Consider the following 14,285-nt stretch of genomic DNA (forward strand, 5'->3'; position numbering starts at 1 on the left):
CAATCAAGTCGCTTTGTGATTCACTCCATTAATCCCACTGATATATTTACTTGTAGCTAATGATGTTACAGATTCCAAGTGGAAAAAAAAAAAAAATCAGAGGCAGCCTTATTTATTTATACTTTTAAAGTGCTGAGTCTGTTCAGAAGGTGATTGAGTGCTGGTGTTTTGTAGCCATTGGCTGGCCCTTTGAACTCATTTCCTAGGGAGTGCGGTAAGGGGTGGGCTGGGAAGAGACAGGACGTGTGAAGTGAGTCGGTTTCCATCTTGTTCGTATAGACAGGCCAGCTTCCACCACTGCACCCAAGGCAGCACAAGACAGGGCCAGCAGAGGGGATAGAGAGGAGGCATTCTCCTGATACAATGGGGAAGCCACCTTGAAGGGTAGCAAAGTGGCCAGGTGGCATATTTTGCCCTCAGTGGTATCAGTGGTGGCCTTTGAACCAAAACCCTGTGAATAACCAGATTATCTGAGCTGGAAAGAGCCTCAGACATCATTCCTTTCCAACTCTTTCATTTTACAAATGAGGAAACTGAGTCACAGACAGGGGAAGGGATGTCCCCAATCCAAGGAATGTATCTCTATAAAACCCAGATCTCCTGAGCCTGCCTGTGAAGATTGCACTCACCAAACTCTCTTAGGAGAATGAAATGGCACCTTCTCTCAGTGCCCGCAATGACCAGCAGGTAGACAGATGGCTGGAGGAGGCTTAGCCCATCTACTCCCGGTTCCCTCCATTCGCTGAGGCTGTTCCTTCAGCCTGGAATGCTGTTTCCATCTTACTGTGTTCAGCATCTCTGTTTGCCTGTTAAGGCCCAGGGTGTAGCGGTGTAATCCATGGTTCCAGTCTCATTGGCTACTTGGTGCCTACATGGATGTAAGGCAGGTGGGCTCTTTTCAGTCCTGTGTGGGCATCTCGCTGATGGCAGCCTTCCCCACCAAGTTGATAATGGACTTCTCTTTCTGTTTCTAAAGAATGCAAGGTGCATTGTCAGTCATGATCTTTGCGTCCTTCCCATAGGCACCGTAAGGGTTGGTGCAGCTCTTTACCAGTAGAGGGCAGAAGAATATCATTTATCCTATTTAGGGAGTCAGCCACAGAATTCTGTAGTTTCCAGCAGTTTTTATTTTTCTAATCTTGTGACTGAAACTTGCCTCCTGCGGGTGGATTTGGGCTGTATTTGAGGAAGGGATTCTTAATTTCTGTAGGGCCTCCCCTATCTTTTCCTTGCTTTCCTAAAGCAGTACTCTTCTGTAGGGTTGTCCAATGTATGGGAACATTACTGTAGGCATTAATAGACGAGGGCCACACACATGGACACATGTTTCTGAAGTCCCCACTGAGACTGGGGTCCAGGAAAAGCAGCAGCCTGAAATTTGTGGGGAAGCGGCAAGGCAGGTCCACAGAGGGCCCTCGTTATGGGGTAGATGGAGGAGAGAAGGTGGCATCCACCACATAGCCTGGTGCCCACATTGAGAGAATCCAGTGAGGAAGCCTGGTTGAAACTTGTGAGTAGATGCAGCTGGGGGTGCCAAGGAGGGTTGGTTGTAGACATGGGCCAGCTCTGGGGTGAGAGCCCCCACGGGGCACCTTGCCTGGAGGTCCCAACTGGCTCCACTTAGACATGGGCTGCCTCTGCTGCTGCCTTTCATCCGTGTTTGATCCCTACATGGTTCCCTTTGCTCCTCAGCTCAGGGAGAATAACTCTGTCCCCTGAGAGCTGGGGGAAGAAATGATGGTACCTCCAGGATTTCTTTTTTAGGTTCTTTATTAAACTGAACCCCAGGTGAGAACAGGACCTTGAAGAAAAGAAGGACTTGGTAACAGAATACATATCTAATCACTGCCTTGGCAAGCCTTAACTATGTGGGTTTATTACAAGAAGATTAGTAATACCAGCAGCCATGAATTGGTCACTTATTAAAGCTGTACATAGATTGCCTCATTGGAGCCTCAGCACATTTTTATGGGAGTGTAGATCCTACTATTAGGTGAGGCATTATCATGCAATGGTTAAGAATTCGAGCACTGGAATCAGACTCCATTTGAATCCTGACTACCCCCCTTACGAGTTCTGTGATCCTGGGGACATTACACACACATCCTGAGTCTGTGTGTGGACGGCATGAGCTACTCATGCAAAGCATTTAGCACAATGACTGGTGTATAGTAAGCACACAATAAATACTTATAATAAGAAATCCGAGAGGTTAACAGTTTCCACAGCTAGGGATAGAGCAAGGATTCATTCCCAGGCCTGTCTGACCTCAAAGCCCCACTCTTAACAGAACAGCTGGCTTCCCTGAAACATCTCCAGGAATTTAGCCAGAAGGGGGCTCCCTTCCATGGACAAAGGCCTTGTTGAGATGACCTAGCCTCACCAGCACATCCGTGCAGACTTGTCCTGAGGCACACACCAGCAGGCCTCGCAGAAGGCTGCATGGCGTTGGCAGCTGGAACAAGATGTGGCCATCTGTTTGCTTCACAAGAAAGGTCAACAGACTGAGAGCCTCCTGCTCTGCTGTCCTGAGGGCTGGCTGCTACTGCTAGATTCCTTCATTTTGGGCTAATTAGCCCAATGGCTGGGATTCTAGATGTTCAGTGCCACCCTCCAGCCTTAGCCCCTTCCTGTCTCCATTTTCTAATTAGGTTTGTAACTTAATGATACTCTTAGAATTCTTGAGTCCCATAGCAAAAGTGTGGCAACACAGGTTAAACAAATAGGTAAATGAACTACCAAAAAAAAAAAAAAGTCCATATGTCCCAGGAGTAAGAAGTAAATGTCGCCAATTTGCTTTGATCTGCTCTTCTCACAATCTCAGGTATCCTCATGAGTTTGTGGGTGGGTTGGTTGGTTAGTTTTAAACTGGTTTAACTGTATTTCCAGTGACTTTTCATTTGATCTTGGAAATGGGTGGAAATCTCAGTGAGCCCCCTAGTTCAGTTGACCTTTGGCAGAAAGAGTAAACAGCTGTCAACAACTCTCAACTTACCCAATACAAGCAACAAATAAGAACAACCCAAAAGTCAGACACAAAGAGTGGAAGGGTTAGAAAAATGGATCTCGTAAGGCTGGGCATAGTGGCTCTCACCTGTAATCCCAGCGCTTTGGGAGGCCGAGGCAGGTGGATCACCAGAGGTCAGGAGTTTGAGACCAGACCAGCCAACATGGTGAAACCTGTCTCTACTAAAAATAAAAATTAGCCGGGCGTGATGGTAGGCACCTGTAATCCCAGCTACTTGGGAGGCTGACACAGGAGAATTGCTTGAACCTGGGAGGTGGAGGTTGCAGTAAACTGAGATCTCACCACTGCATTCCAGGCTGGGTAATAGAGTGAAACTCCATCTCCAAAAATAAATAAATAAATAAATAGCGGAAATGGATCTGGAAAAGGAGAAAAACCTTCTACGCCTGTTGACACCTATGTCAAGACAAGTCCAAGGTGTGCCTGGCTTCATGACAGACATTTCCATCATGGTACACCCAGTGTATGGCTCTCTTTGTTCCACTCTGCAACCCTTTTCTCCTGTCCCCTTTACCAGACTTCCCTCAGAATGAAATGGCATCTGTTCTCATTGTCTGAAATGACCACGGGGTAGATTAGTGGCTTGATGAGGGAGTTGAGCCTATTCACTTAGAGTCCCCTGAGTGTGCCACACCTTGGCTCAGCCTGTTCCCTCAGCCTGAGATACTGTCTCTACCTCATTTTATTCAACATCTTTCTTCATCCATGTGTTTAGTTCTGTTGGCAATTGAATGTATCTAAGTAAATGAAACAGATTGGTGCTTTCAGTTTTGTTCTGGGCATCTTACTGAAAGCAGCCCTTGCCAGAAGGCTGAAACTGCAGCCGTTTTTTTAAAGTTAAGACACTAACTAGAACCAAATAGAGAAGTAAAGAGGTTTTCAAGCCTTCCTCCCTACCTTTACCTAAAACAATACTTTGCTGTGTCAAGCCTGCCTGAGACGGCTGTTCTTATAGAACATGGATTTTTATTTCCTAAACCTTTTGTACTAGTCAGGGTAGACTAGGTTATGTTGCAGTAACAAACAGCTCCCAAATCTCAGCAGCTTAGAATACTAAATGGTTCTTTCTTCTTTGTGCTAGATCCAATGCAGATCAACACGAACATTTCGTTTATTGTAGCCTGTCAGATACCATCTTAGGAGGAAAGGGGTTGGAGTCATGCACCAGCTCATACACACTTCCATCCAGAAATGATACATAACCCCCTTGCTCACATTTCATAGGCAAATCTCTGTGGCTTATGGTGACACCTAACTTCACAGAGTGAGGAGGTGTCATCCTCCTTGACATCAGAGGTGGAGGACACTAATAACATCTACCACACTGTCCTCTTCCAGCCACACAGAGAACTCTCCCTCCATATCTCTAGTACTGAAACAGTATCTGTAGAGCATTGACAGATGATTGCCAGCAGGTGGAGGGAGATTTTTCACCATAACTAGCCAAAATGCCTTGTTAGCTGGGCACAGTGGTTCACACCTGTAATCCCAGCACTTTGGGAGGCCAATGTGGGTGGATCACCTGAAGTCAGGAGTTCACGACCAGCCTGGCCAACATGGTGTGAAACCCCATCTCTACCAAAAGTACAAAAATTAGCCAGGCATGGTGATGGGCGCCTGTAATCTCAGTACTCGAGAGGCTGAGGCAGGAGAATCACCTCCACAGGAGGTGGAGGTTGTGGTGAGCTGAGATCACGCCACTGCACTCCAGCCTGGGCGACAGAGCAAGAATCCGCCTCAAAAAAAAAGAAAAGAAAAGAAAAGAAAAAATAGTGTTTGTTATAGAGATGGACAGAGGTAAGACATTTTTCAGACAGGTCCAACCATTAGTTGTCTTTCCTAGATCAAAGTCACCAAGCCTCCCCCCGCCCTCGGGGCCGCACACTCTACGGCTGAGCGGTTTCCCTCTGCATGTTATTTCTGTGTCTGCCACAGTGCTCCGGATAATTGAAATGGAGAAAAAAATCAATACTTCCCAAAATAGTCAGTGATGAGTGTCTGGGATCTACAGAATGCTGCTGTACGCCACCTTCACGCAGGCCCCGTCTCTTGTTCTTGCCCAGGTGGCAGGTGGGCTTTGGTTCTGACACAGGTGACGTGCCCTTCCCCGTCTTTCAAACTGAGCCAATGTTGGCTTTCCTCACACATACACATACCTACAGGGAGCACGTTGACATGTTCACACAAACCGTCACCTCCCCCATCACTGTCCCTCTCCCTGGGGTGTTTTCTCACACATAGAACAACAGAGTCACTAAATTCCTAACTAAAATATGACTTTTCTAATTTTGTTCCCCCAAACAACTGCTAGGATTTCTCTCTCTTTACCCGCTCACATCTGCCAGCTTTTCAATTCCCCCTTTATGGAGCCTGGAGATAATGGAGGAAATACTTCAGCTCCCTTTTGCTGTCTTCTGTTTTCATTCATTGCTTGGCAGCAGGTGAAGAAACACAGTAAGTGACTAGTGAAAACATTCCTGTTCAGCTACCAGAGGCAATATCACTTCCTTGTGTCTTCCCTCATTTGCATAAAGATGCTTTCAAGATCACCTTGTGTTTTCCCATGCCGTACCTTTTAAAAAGATCCCTATTTTGAGATTCTCATTTATATACATATATGTACATAAAAGTGCAAATAACAAGATCTACTCTCTATATAAAGAGCCTACTATGCATCAGGTGATTCTTGCTCATTGCCTGTCATCCTTGCAACCACTCTAGGTTGAAGCTGTCTTCATTTTGCAAATGATGCAGCTAAGACTCAAGGAGGGTAAGTAACCTGCCCAGTATCATATGCTAGTAAGTGGCAGAGCTGGGATTTGTGAGTAATCTGCCCAGTATCACGTGCTAGTAAGTGGCAGAGATGGGATTTGACCCCAAGTTCTCAAAGCTTACACTGTCCCCTCTCCAGCTTGTAGCTATGCAGAAACATCTGGTCCATCGTAGTGCTGTTATTGCTGCTGAGTGTATGTCAGCGTCTCCAGGACAGTGACTAACCAGTGTTCTAAAGGCCACTTGCTACTTACTGGAAGAGCTGGTGGCCTTAGGCTCATGGCACAAAGAGCAGGAATTGATCATTCACCTCAGGCCCTATAGGGAGCCCAAAACAAAGGCCAGACATTGAAGAGGGGCAGTGGAACAGAAAGGTGAGAGCGTGGACCTTGTTCCGTCCTTCAGCCCCGTGAACCTGGGCAAGGAACCTAACCTTTCTAAGCCTCAGTTTCTCCATCTATAGAAAATAGAGATAATAAAAGTCCTGCCTTGTAGAGTTATGGGGAAGGTTGGCTGGAACAGTTAAGAATGTGCTCTGCATAATGCCTGGTGCAGAGGAAACCCTCAATAAATGATGACTGGCATTATCATTAATGCTAGCTGAGGAGTCTTCAGGGAGAGCATTTTATGAATGCTGAAGTGTTCATCTGGTGTCTGCGGTCATTACTCTTCCCAGAGCTGTCCATCCATCTGGTCCAGGCCTGCAGCCCTGTTGGTCCTACTTCATACACCATTGCCCAGATCTCCCCAGTTCTCCTTCCGTGTTCCAGGGGCGTGGTTTGTTATCAAAGAGACATTTCTAAGCAGCTCGCCTGGGAGCCGTGCTGTGCAAGGCAGTTGTAAAGAGAGAGAAAGAAAAAAACTGTACCAAAGGGTAAGCTGAAGTTTATGTTCTTGTGACTTAGCTGGCAAAATCAAATAGTGGTACAAGGCCACCAAACCACATGCATAGCACCTTTAAGCACATGAGTTGGCTGCAAAGCTTTGTATTAGAGAGCTGGTGCCAAGCCACAGGCCACCAACAAGGTTGGCATTAACCTCTCCACTAGTAGCATGGAAACAAGGGACCCTCACCATAAATAACAGGCTACCATCATCTGGATGCCCCAGCATGTGCCAGGTACTCTTCTGAGCATTTTATGTCTGGTGTGGTCATTTGATCTTCCCACTAAGTACTACCATCATCATAGATGTTATTCAGATCAGTAAACTGAGGCATAGAGAGTTCAAACCACTGGCCTAGGATCACACAGAGAGCAAGGGGTAGGACTTCAACCCAGGCAGCCTGGCTTCAGAGGCCATGCTGTAAAACCCTATTGTGTGCCTCCCCTGACGAGCTGTGAACCTAATTTAAGACACTGAGTGGGGCTTTGAGTGGGATCTCATATGAGCTGCTTTTTGGAAGCCAAGAGTGAATATACCTGATGAAAATCTACCTCTGAACAATAAACACTCCCTTGTGTTTCTTTGAGCACACCTTGGCAGCTCTGCCAAGCCAGTCAGTTTTAACCTAAATTCAGAGAATGTCTGGCTTCTCACTGTTTTTGTTTAGACTGATGTAAACACAGGGTAGACAAGAAAATTAAGGAGGGAATGTGATCAGCCTTCGGCTTTGAGAGAAACAGAACTGCTGATGTGCAACAATAGGCTTCGCAGCCTGGCAGCCACTGTTCCCAACCCCAGGTCATTTCTAGAGCCTTTGCCCTCTCTATTCAACTGAGTCAGATTCTCAGTAAAATCCCCAGTGGTGCAGCCTTCTTTTCTCCACTAAGCTGTGCTCTTTCCATTTGCAGGTAACCTGGACATCACTCCGGATGACCCCCGCTGGATCGGAGCCTGGTGGGGTGGCTTTCTGCTCTGCGGTGCCTTACTCTTCTTCTCTTCCCTCTTGATGTTTGGGTTTCCACAGTCCCTGCCCCCGCACTCAGACCCCGCCATGGAAAGCGAGCAGGCCATGCTCCCCGAAAGAGAATACGAGAGGCCCAAGCCCAGCAATGGGGTCCTGAGGCACCCCCTGGAGCCAGACAGCAGTGCCTCCTGTTTCCAGCAGCTGAGAGGTAAAGGTAGCCTCATCTGCCTCTGCTCAGAACAGTAGGGGGATTGGGATGGGCGTGATGAGTGAAGGGGTGGCACCCAGGACTGGGATGCTTGGGGACTTGGTGGAGGCAGAATAATATTGGCCTGCATGGCTGGCCTCTACCACCCAGGTGCTTAACTTATTCCTGAGAAGTAAATAACCTGACTTGCTTAATAAAAACAAAAATGAAGTAGCTACCATTTGTTAAAGGGACCCAGTGGTTAATATAGGACCTGACATTTAATAAACGTAAATGTCTTTAGAAGGAAGCAAAATATTCTGTGGAGCTTTTTTGAATTCTTTCAGGCCACCTACAAGCCCCTGGAAGCAATAAAGGACTTTTGAAGTTGGCTTCCTTTGCCTGATATCAGCATTCTTTAAAAAGCCACCTCCAGCCTGGCGCAATGGCTCACGCCTATAATCCCAGCCCTTTGGGAAGCCAAGGCAGGTGGATCACTTGAGGTCAGGAGTTTGAGACTAGCCTGCCCACCATGGTGAAACCCCATCTCTACTAAAATACAAAAATTAGCCGGGCTTGGTGGCATGTGCCTGTAATCCCAGCTACTCGGGAGGCTGAGGCAGGAGAATCACTTGGTCCTGGGTTCAAGCTCACCAGAGGTTGCAGTGAGCCGAGATTGCACCACTGCACTCCAGCCTGGGTGACAGAGCAAGACTCCATCTCTAAATAAATAAATAAATAAATAAATAAAGCCAACTCCAAAGTACATTTCTGTAGATTCACTTTGTCCTTTCATTGCCTCCACTAAAGATGAGAGGTGTTTTCCTGAAGAAAGAAATATTAACCCAGTCTTAATGACACAGTCACACTTTAGAATGCAGCAAAGCTCTTGCTATCATTTTTTAAAGAAAAATGTGCAATTTTTCTGAAAAAATGGTGAAGCACAAACAGTGATGCAGAATGAGAATGAGAGCCCCTCCCCCACCTCCCAAGTTGTTTCCATCTTCAGCACAATCCTTTAAAGATGAGGAAAATGATGAGGAGCTGAATGTAGCCTGGCAGTCTCAGAAGCTGCTCAGCGACCATCAGGCGAGGTATGTGTGGGGCTCCTTAATGCCCATGACTCCTTACTCAGCTCCCCTGAAGTCCTGCTGGATTTTAGAAATGAGTGGGCTCATGCAGCCAGGAGCAAGGTCAGGCACTACTTCCCAGGGAAGCTGGGATGCAGAAGGGAGATGGCCAGTCCCCTCTGTGCAGAAATGAGGCACTCAGCCAGATCAGACTTCCGCAGTGGCACATGCAGTCCTCCTGTGCTTTAGACATTTCCTAGCAGTCAAAGTCTGTTTACTAAACTTCTATGTAACAATGTGTGCCTTCTATGGAGATGCTAGACATTCGTGGAGAGAAGCTTGAACTGCTTTGTGCTCAGCCCCCTGTTCTGTTCCTCACCAGCCCTGCAATCATTAACTCCCCCCTGCTTCTTTTCCACGAATGTAAAACTGTAATAACACAATTCCTCACTGCCAGTGCTGTCTCGAAAATGAAAGCACTGCTGCAGAAGACTGTCTGTTAATCGTACCTGTTAGTCCATGAGGAATCTGAAGAACTTGTGTTATTTCTGAAGAGAGACAATTTTAATATCCTAATGTTATGTCTGGCCCCGTGTTCCACAATGGTTTCTACCAATGCTATAATTTGGAATCATCCATAAAATTTAAGTTCCAGAATGCATTGGTAGATGAGAAGGCCAGCCAATCTGTGTCCTCTAAGGTTGCCTTGGCTTGGAATGCCCCCGTCCCCATGCATGTGTGCTTAATAAAATAGGCTCACTTCCAGCAGCCCCTAGGCAAGGAAGGTGCCTGTGACTCCCCTAGTAGCAGGAGAGTGATGCCTGCGACTCCCCTAATAGAACAGCCATCCATAGAAAGTGTCCTGGTAACTAGACCCCTAGGAATAAATTGGGCAGGTATGAGAGTGTGGCTTTCAAAGGACATCCTGGCCATGGGCGACTACAGCATTTCCAAGTCGCTCCCCACCTCAGAATAATGACCCTGTTTCCCAAGGGCTCTGATTGTAAAAGCTGCACTAGTAATCACTTATCTTTCATCTCTGGGAATAAAAAGATGAAAAAGATATAATGGTGCCATCAGAGAACTCACCATCCCACGTAGGATCAGGCCTGTAAGTCAGCAAAGGCAGCCCAGTGTTTTGAGAACCGCAATAACAAGCAATACAGGTGGTTACAGAAATGCAGCAAAGAGACAGAGAGAAGCCCACCGCTCCTAGGCCATGAGTTGCGGGTGAGGGAAGGGTCAGCGGCAGAGCTGAGCCAAGTCTTGAGGCCTACCATGGCTTCAGCATTCTTGGGTCATGACGCAGTTGCTCATTAACTCATTTGTTTTATCCATTGGTAGTTACTGAGACCCTACTAGATGCTGAGCACAGCCAAGACTAAAGCGATTTATATTCTGGAGCTTATATTCTCCTAGGTTGCAATAGGCAAGGTCAAAGCAATGACAAGATAAGCAGGCACTCTGGGTGAGCTGCCGTTGTGCTGACAAGTACACAGTCAGGTAGACGAGTCTGGGACCTACGAGGCCATATTGATTACAAATTGTAATCTGTATACACACAGGCTTCGCTTCTGATGGTTAATGATTTTAATTTAGAATTAACAATTCCCAGAAGCAATTGGTCCATAATGGACTAACATGATGTCCCAACAGGAAAGGAAGAAAGTGTTTCTACAAGACTCCTTAAGAGCCAAAATACAGTGAAGTGAGCTATTATGCTAATAAACACATTTTATACGTGCCAGTGCATGAAGTGGGGCCACAGTCATTTATATGATTTATTTCTCCATGTGAGACACATGTTTTTGCTATATGAGCTTTTCCACCAAAAGCACCATGCAGTGCTCCCTGGCATTCCAAAACCCTTCATCCAGTTTGCATCCTGGGAAACCCACGCTTCAAATGCAGTGCTATACATGCAGTGTGTTACACATTTGTGGATGTAAATAAGCTGAACAGCATTGCATGTATACATAGAATTGACATTGCTCCTAAAACCTCTATGTTGCAATTTCTCATCCATTTTGTCTGAGCTTGCAAATGGGTTTCTTCTTTGGCCATCAATCTGTGTCCCCTGCTGTGCTCTGCAGACAGCAAAGGCCCCTGAGAAGAGCTGGCATTGCGCTGAGAAGAGCTGGCATTACACCAAGAAGAGCCTTCCAGCCCCTTTTCTCTGGAACTTAGAAAGTCTTCCCCTGCTCCTGGGAGAAAATGGGGCTCTCTGCTTTGAGGCAGACCCACCTAGGTTAAAATCCAGCTCAGTCACTTCTTTTTTTTTTTTTTTCTTTTGAGACGGAGTTTCGCTCTGCCGCCCAGGCTGGAGTGCAGTGGCTGGATCTCAGCTCACTGGAAGCTCCGCCTCCCAGGTTTACGCCATTCTCCTGCCTCAGCCTCCCGAGCAGCTGGGACTACAGGCGCCTGCCACCACGTCCGGCTAATTTTTTTTTTTATGTGTTTAGTAGAGATGGGGTTTCACCGTGTTAGCCAGGAGGGTCTTGATCTCTGGACCTCGTGATCCGCCCGTCTCAGCTTCCCAAAGTGCTGGGATTACAGGCTTGAGCCACTGCGCCCGGCCTGCTCAGTCACTTCTTAATCATGCAGGCTTGGCCACATCACTTAACTCCTCTCAGCTTTCACATGTGGTGTCTGGTTTAGTCTTTACCAAAACTGTGTAAGGTCAGTATCACTGTTTATTCCTGTCTCTAGATGAGGAAACCAAGCTCTGGTGATATGGGGGTTAGAGTCTGTGGTTCGATTTTCAGAGCATTCCCCTATCAAAAGCAGGCTTCAGACATCTGCTTCCAACAGTCAGCCATCAGTTGGGTTTGCAACTCTTATCCAAAGCTGAGAGACGGAAAGCCCAGAGTCTTACTCCAGGTCAGCCTGGAAGTCCCCATCTTATAGCAACAGCCCCATAACCATCTTACCAAGCAGAAAGCAGATGAACAAATACTTGGGTTTGTTACACTCCAGTATGTCCCCGATATGGGGGCCTGCCAAGCCAAGGCACATTTTTACTTCTCAGCTGTGCCACCAAATAACTTTTCCTTTAAGACGTGGCTCTGGCTCTGCTCCTCCCTGATCTTGCATTTTGGATGGCCTGTTTTTTACACACCTCACGTTCATCCTCTTGTGTCCTCTCCTCCCCTTTCCTACTTGGTAAGCTGTGTGTGGACAAGGCTGCACCTAGTGTGCTGAATCTAGCAAATGCTCAGAGTTTGCAGAATTGCTTGTGAGAGGCTACACCTGGAGGGAAGAAGTTCAGGGACTGTAATAGACAAATGTACAGTATCACCATCAGATAGTGTATTAAGTATCACCTCCACAGTTTTGTGCTTCATTGTAAGTTGTCTCCGGCGTCTCTTGCCCTGAGAGGCCTTGATGGACGTGACAAGGGTCTCTTCTGCAGCCGCATGTCCATGTGCCTTCTCCCTCCAGCTCTGTACATTTCCTGGAATGCGTCAGGCAATCTCTTATTTGCTGCTATTTCTCCCTGGAATGCCCTTCTTTCTTCAGTTCACTTCTGGGCTGGACTCTGTTCTCACCTCCCCAGGAAGCCCCCCAAAGCCCCTCTGTGTACATGCCCCTGTGTACCCGGTACTGGGTTAGCTGCGTTCCTCTGAGGTCCCCAGAATCCCTGCAGAGCACCTGTGAACACATTACCATGGCAGTCTCTCTGCTTGTCTGTGTCTGCCCAAAGATTATGCATTTTCCAGGAATGAAGCTGTAGTTCATCTGTTCATTTCCAATGCACAGAACAGTGCATAGCATGTAGGTGATACTGGTTGAATGAAGTAATAAGTGAATACTTTCTTGCCAGCCTGCATGTATGTATAGACGTGGACACATGCACAAATAGCAGGTAATGATTTTTTTGTGCACTGTTATATTTCATCCCTGTACCTTAGGAGGCATTGGTACCACTTACCAATAAGGAAAGTGAGGCTTGTAGATAGAAAGGAAAGGCATTTGAACTCGGGCGAAGGCTCCAGTGTCTGTCTTTTTAACCATGGCATTATGCTGCCACTTCTGACAGTAAACGGACACTCTCTTAAAGAATAAGTGGCGTCAGCAGGTGCTAACTGACTTCTTAGCAGAGTGTACTAAAACTCCAGCTGCTGGCTGCAACAGCACAGATGTACCCTAAAATGATGGGTCTTCCAGACACAGCTGCAGCCTAAGAGGAAGGGAAGAACCAACTCCCTGCGAGCATTGGCCTGTCCTGACCCTCTGCCAGGTTTTCTAGCTGGGATGAGTGTAATCGCACCAGAGGTTTAAAATCCAAAGGGAGAGTCCTGCCTTTGATCACTGAAAGAGCAGGGCAATCAAAAGCTGAGCACTCTTGTCTCTGAGCGCTTCACACTGACTGCCAAGTGGTCTCTTCCTGTCCCAGAAAAGATAGCAGGTGCCAGCAGGTGCCGGCTGAGTAGGCAGGACTGGGGCCTCAGGCTCAGAGTCTTTAAGGCCACCACCCAAATCTAGGAGATGAGTTATGATTTCCAGAGCTCTTGCATCGACCTCCCATTTGGCCCCCACAGGTGGCTGATGGGGTGGTTATGTTGCTAACCTCTGTCCTGATCCCTGAGTGATGTTAAACCAGGTACTCAGATTCCCGTGGCTGGGCTGGACCTAGTTTTCCAGACTCCATAATCCTGTGCTCTTTCCCCTGTTTCCTGTAAGGGTTCACTAAATTGTTCATAAACTGCTGAAAGAAAAGAAAGGGAATCAGGCTGGGGCCCATGTAACAAAGCCCTTCCTGTGTCTGAGAAACTTACACTTCTGCAGCCTGCTCCCCCTCCAAAAGAGGCCATGCAGAACCCAAGCTCTAGAGAAGGTTCACCTTTTGAGGAGCTGAGATCCTCCTGGGTCCTTGTTACCTCCCCTGCCCTCCAGCAATGCAGTCCATCATGGAGTTCAGCCGATTTTGCCACCCAAATCTCTCTGCAGCCTGCTCTTGATCTCTGTTGATCTGAGGGTCCTTGTTAACATTTATAAGGTAACACTCCACACTCCAGCATGCCCTGGGCGCTCCAGGCTGTTGTCCACTCTGTGATCTTTTCAGGACACATCTGATCGAGTTGCTGCCTCTTGCTTTAAGGGATGGAGGCAAAGTCCTTCCATGATCACTGAGTCCCTCCAAACCCTTCTCATGCCAGTCATGCCCTGTTCCCTCCACGCCCACCTCACTGGCCTCTTTTTAGTTCTCCTTATACCCCAGGCTCCTTTCCTCCTAGGACTCTGCATTTGTTCCCTCTACTGGAATTCTGATTTCATCTTCAGACATCAGCTCATGTGTCATTACTTAGGAACATCTTCCCCACCCGGTGGTACCCCTTCCAAGGCACATCATAATTTTCCTTTATGTGCGTGAATAAT

At 47.2% G+C, this 14,285-nt stretch overlaps 1 protein-coding gene across 3 annotated transcripts in view; it reads left to right on the plus strand.

Annotated features, from left to right (window-relative positions):
- The window catches only part of SLCO3A1 (solute carrier organic anion transporter family, member 3A1), a 327,687-nt gene that overhangs the window by 262,211 nt on the left and 51,191 nt on the right, over positions 1–14,285 (plus strand). For all 3 annotated transcript variants that reach the window (XR_001005914.1, XM_011978377.1, XM_011978378.1), the window contains one exon: positions 7,594–7,857. Coding sequence is in view for 2 of the 3 variants with exons in the window: in XM_011978377.1 (XP_011833767.1) it covers positions 7,594–7,857 (264 nt within the window). In the remaining variant the exon portion in view is untranslated. The remainder of the gene's footprint in view (positions 1–7,593; positions 7,858–14,285) is intronic.

This window comes from Mandrillus leucophaeus, unplaced genomic scaffold, assembly GCF_000951045.1.
Source record: "Mandrillus leucophaeus isolate KB7577 unplaced genomic scaffold, Mleu.le_1.0 Scaffold193, whole genome shotgun sequence".
Taxonomy (NCBI): Eukaryota; Metazoa; Chordata; class Mammalia; order Primates; family Cercopithecidae; genus Mandrillus; species Mandrillus leucophaeus.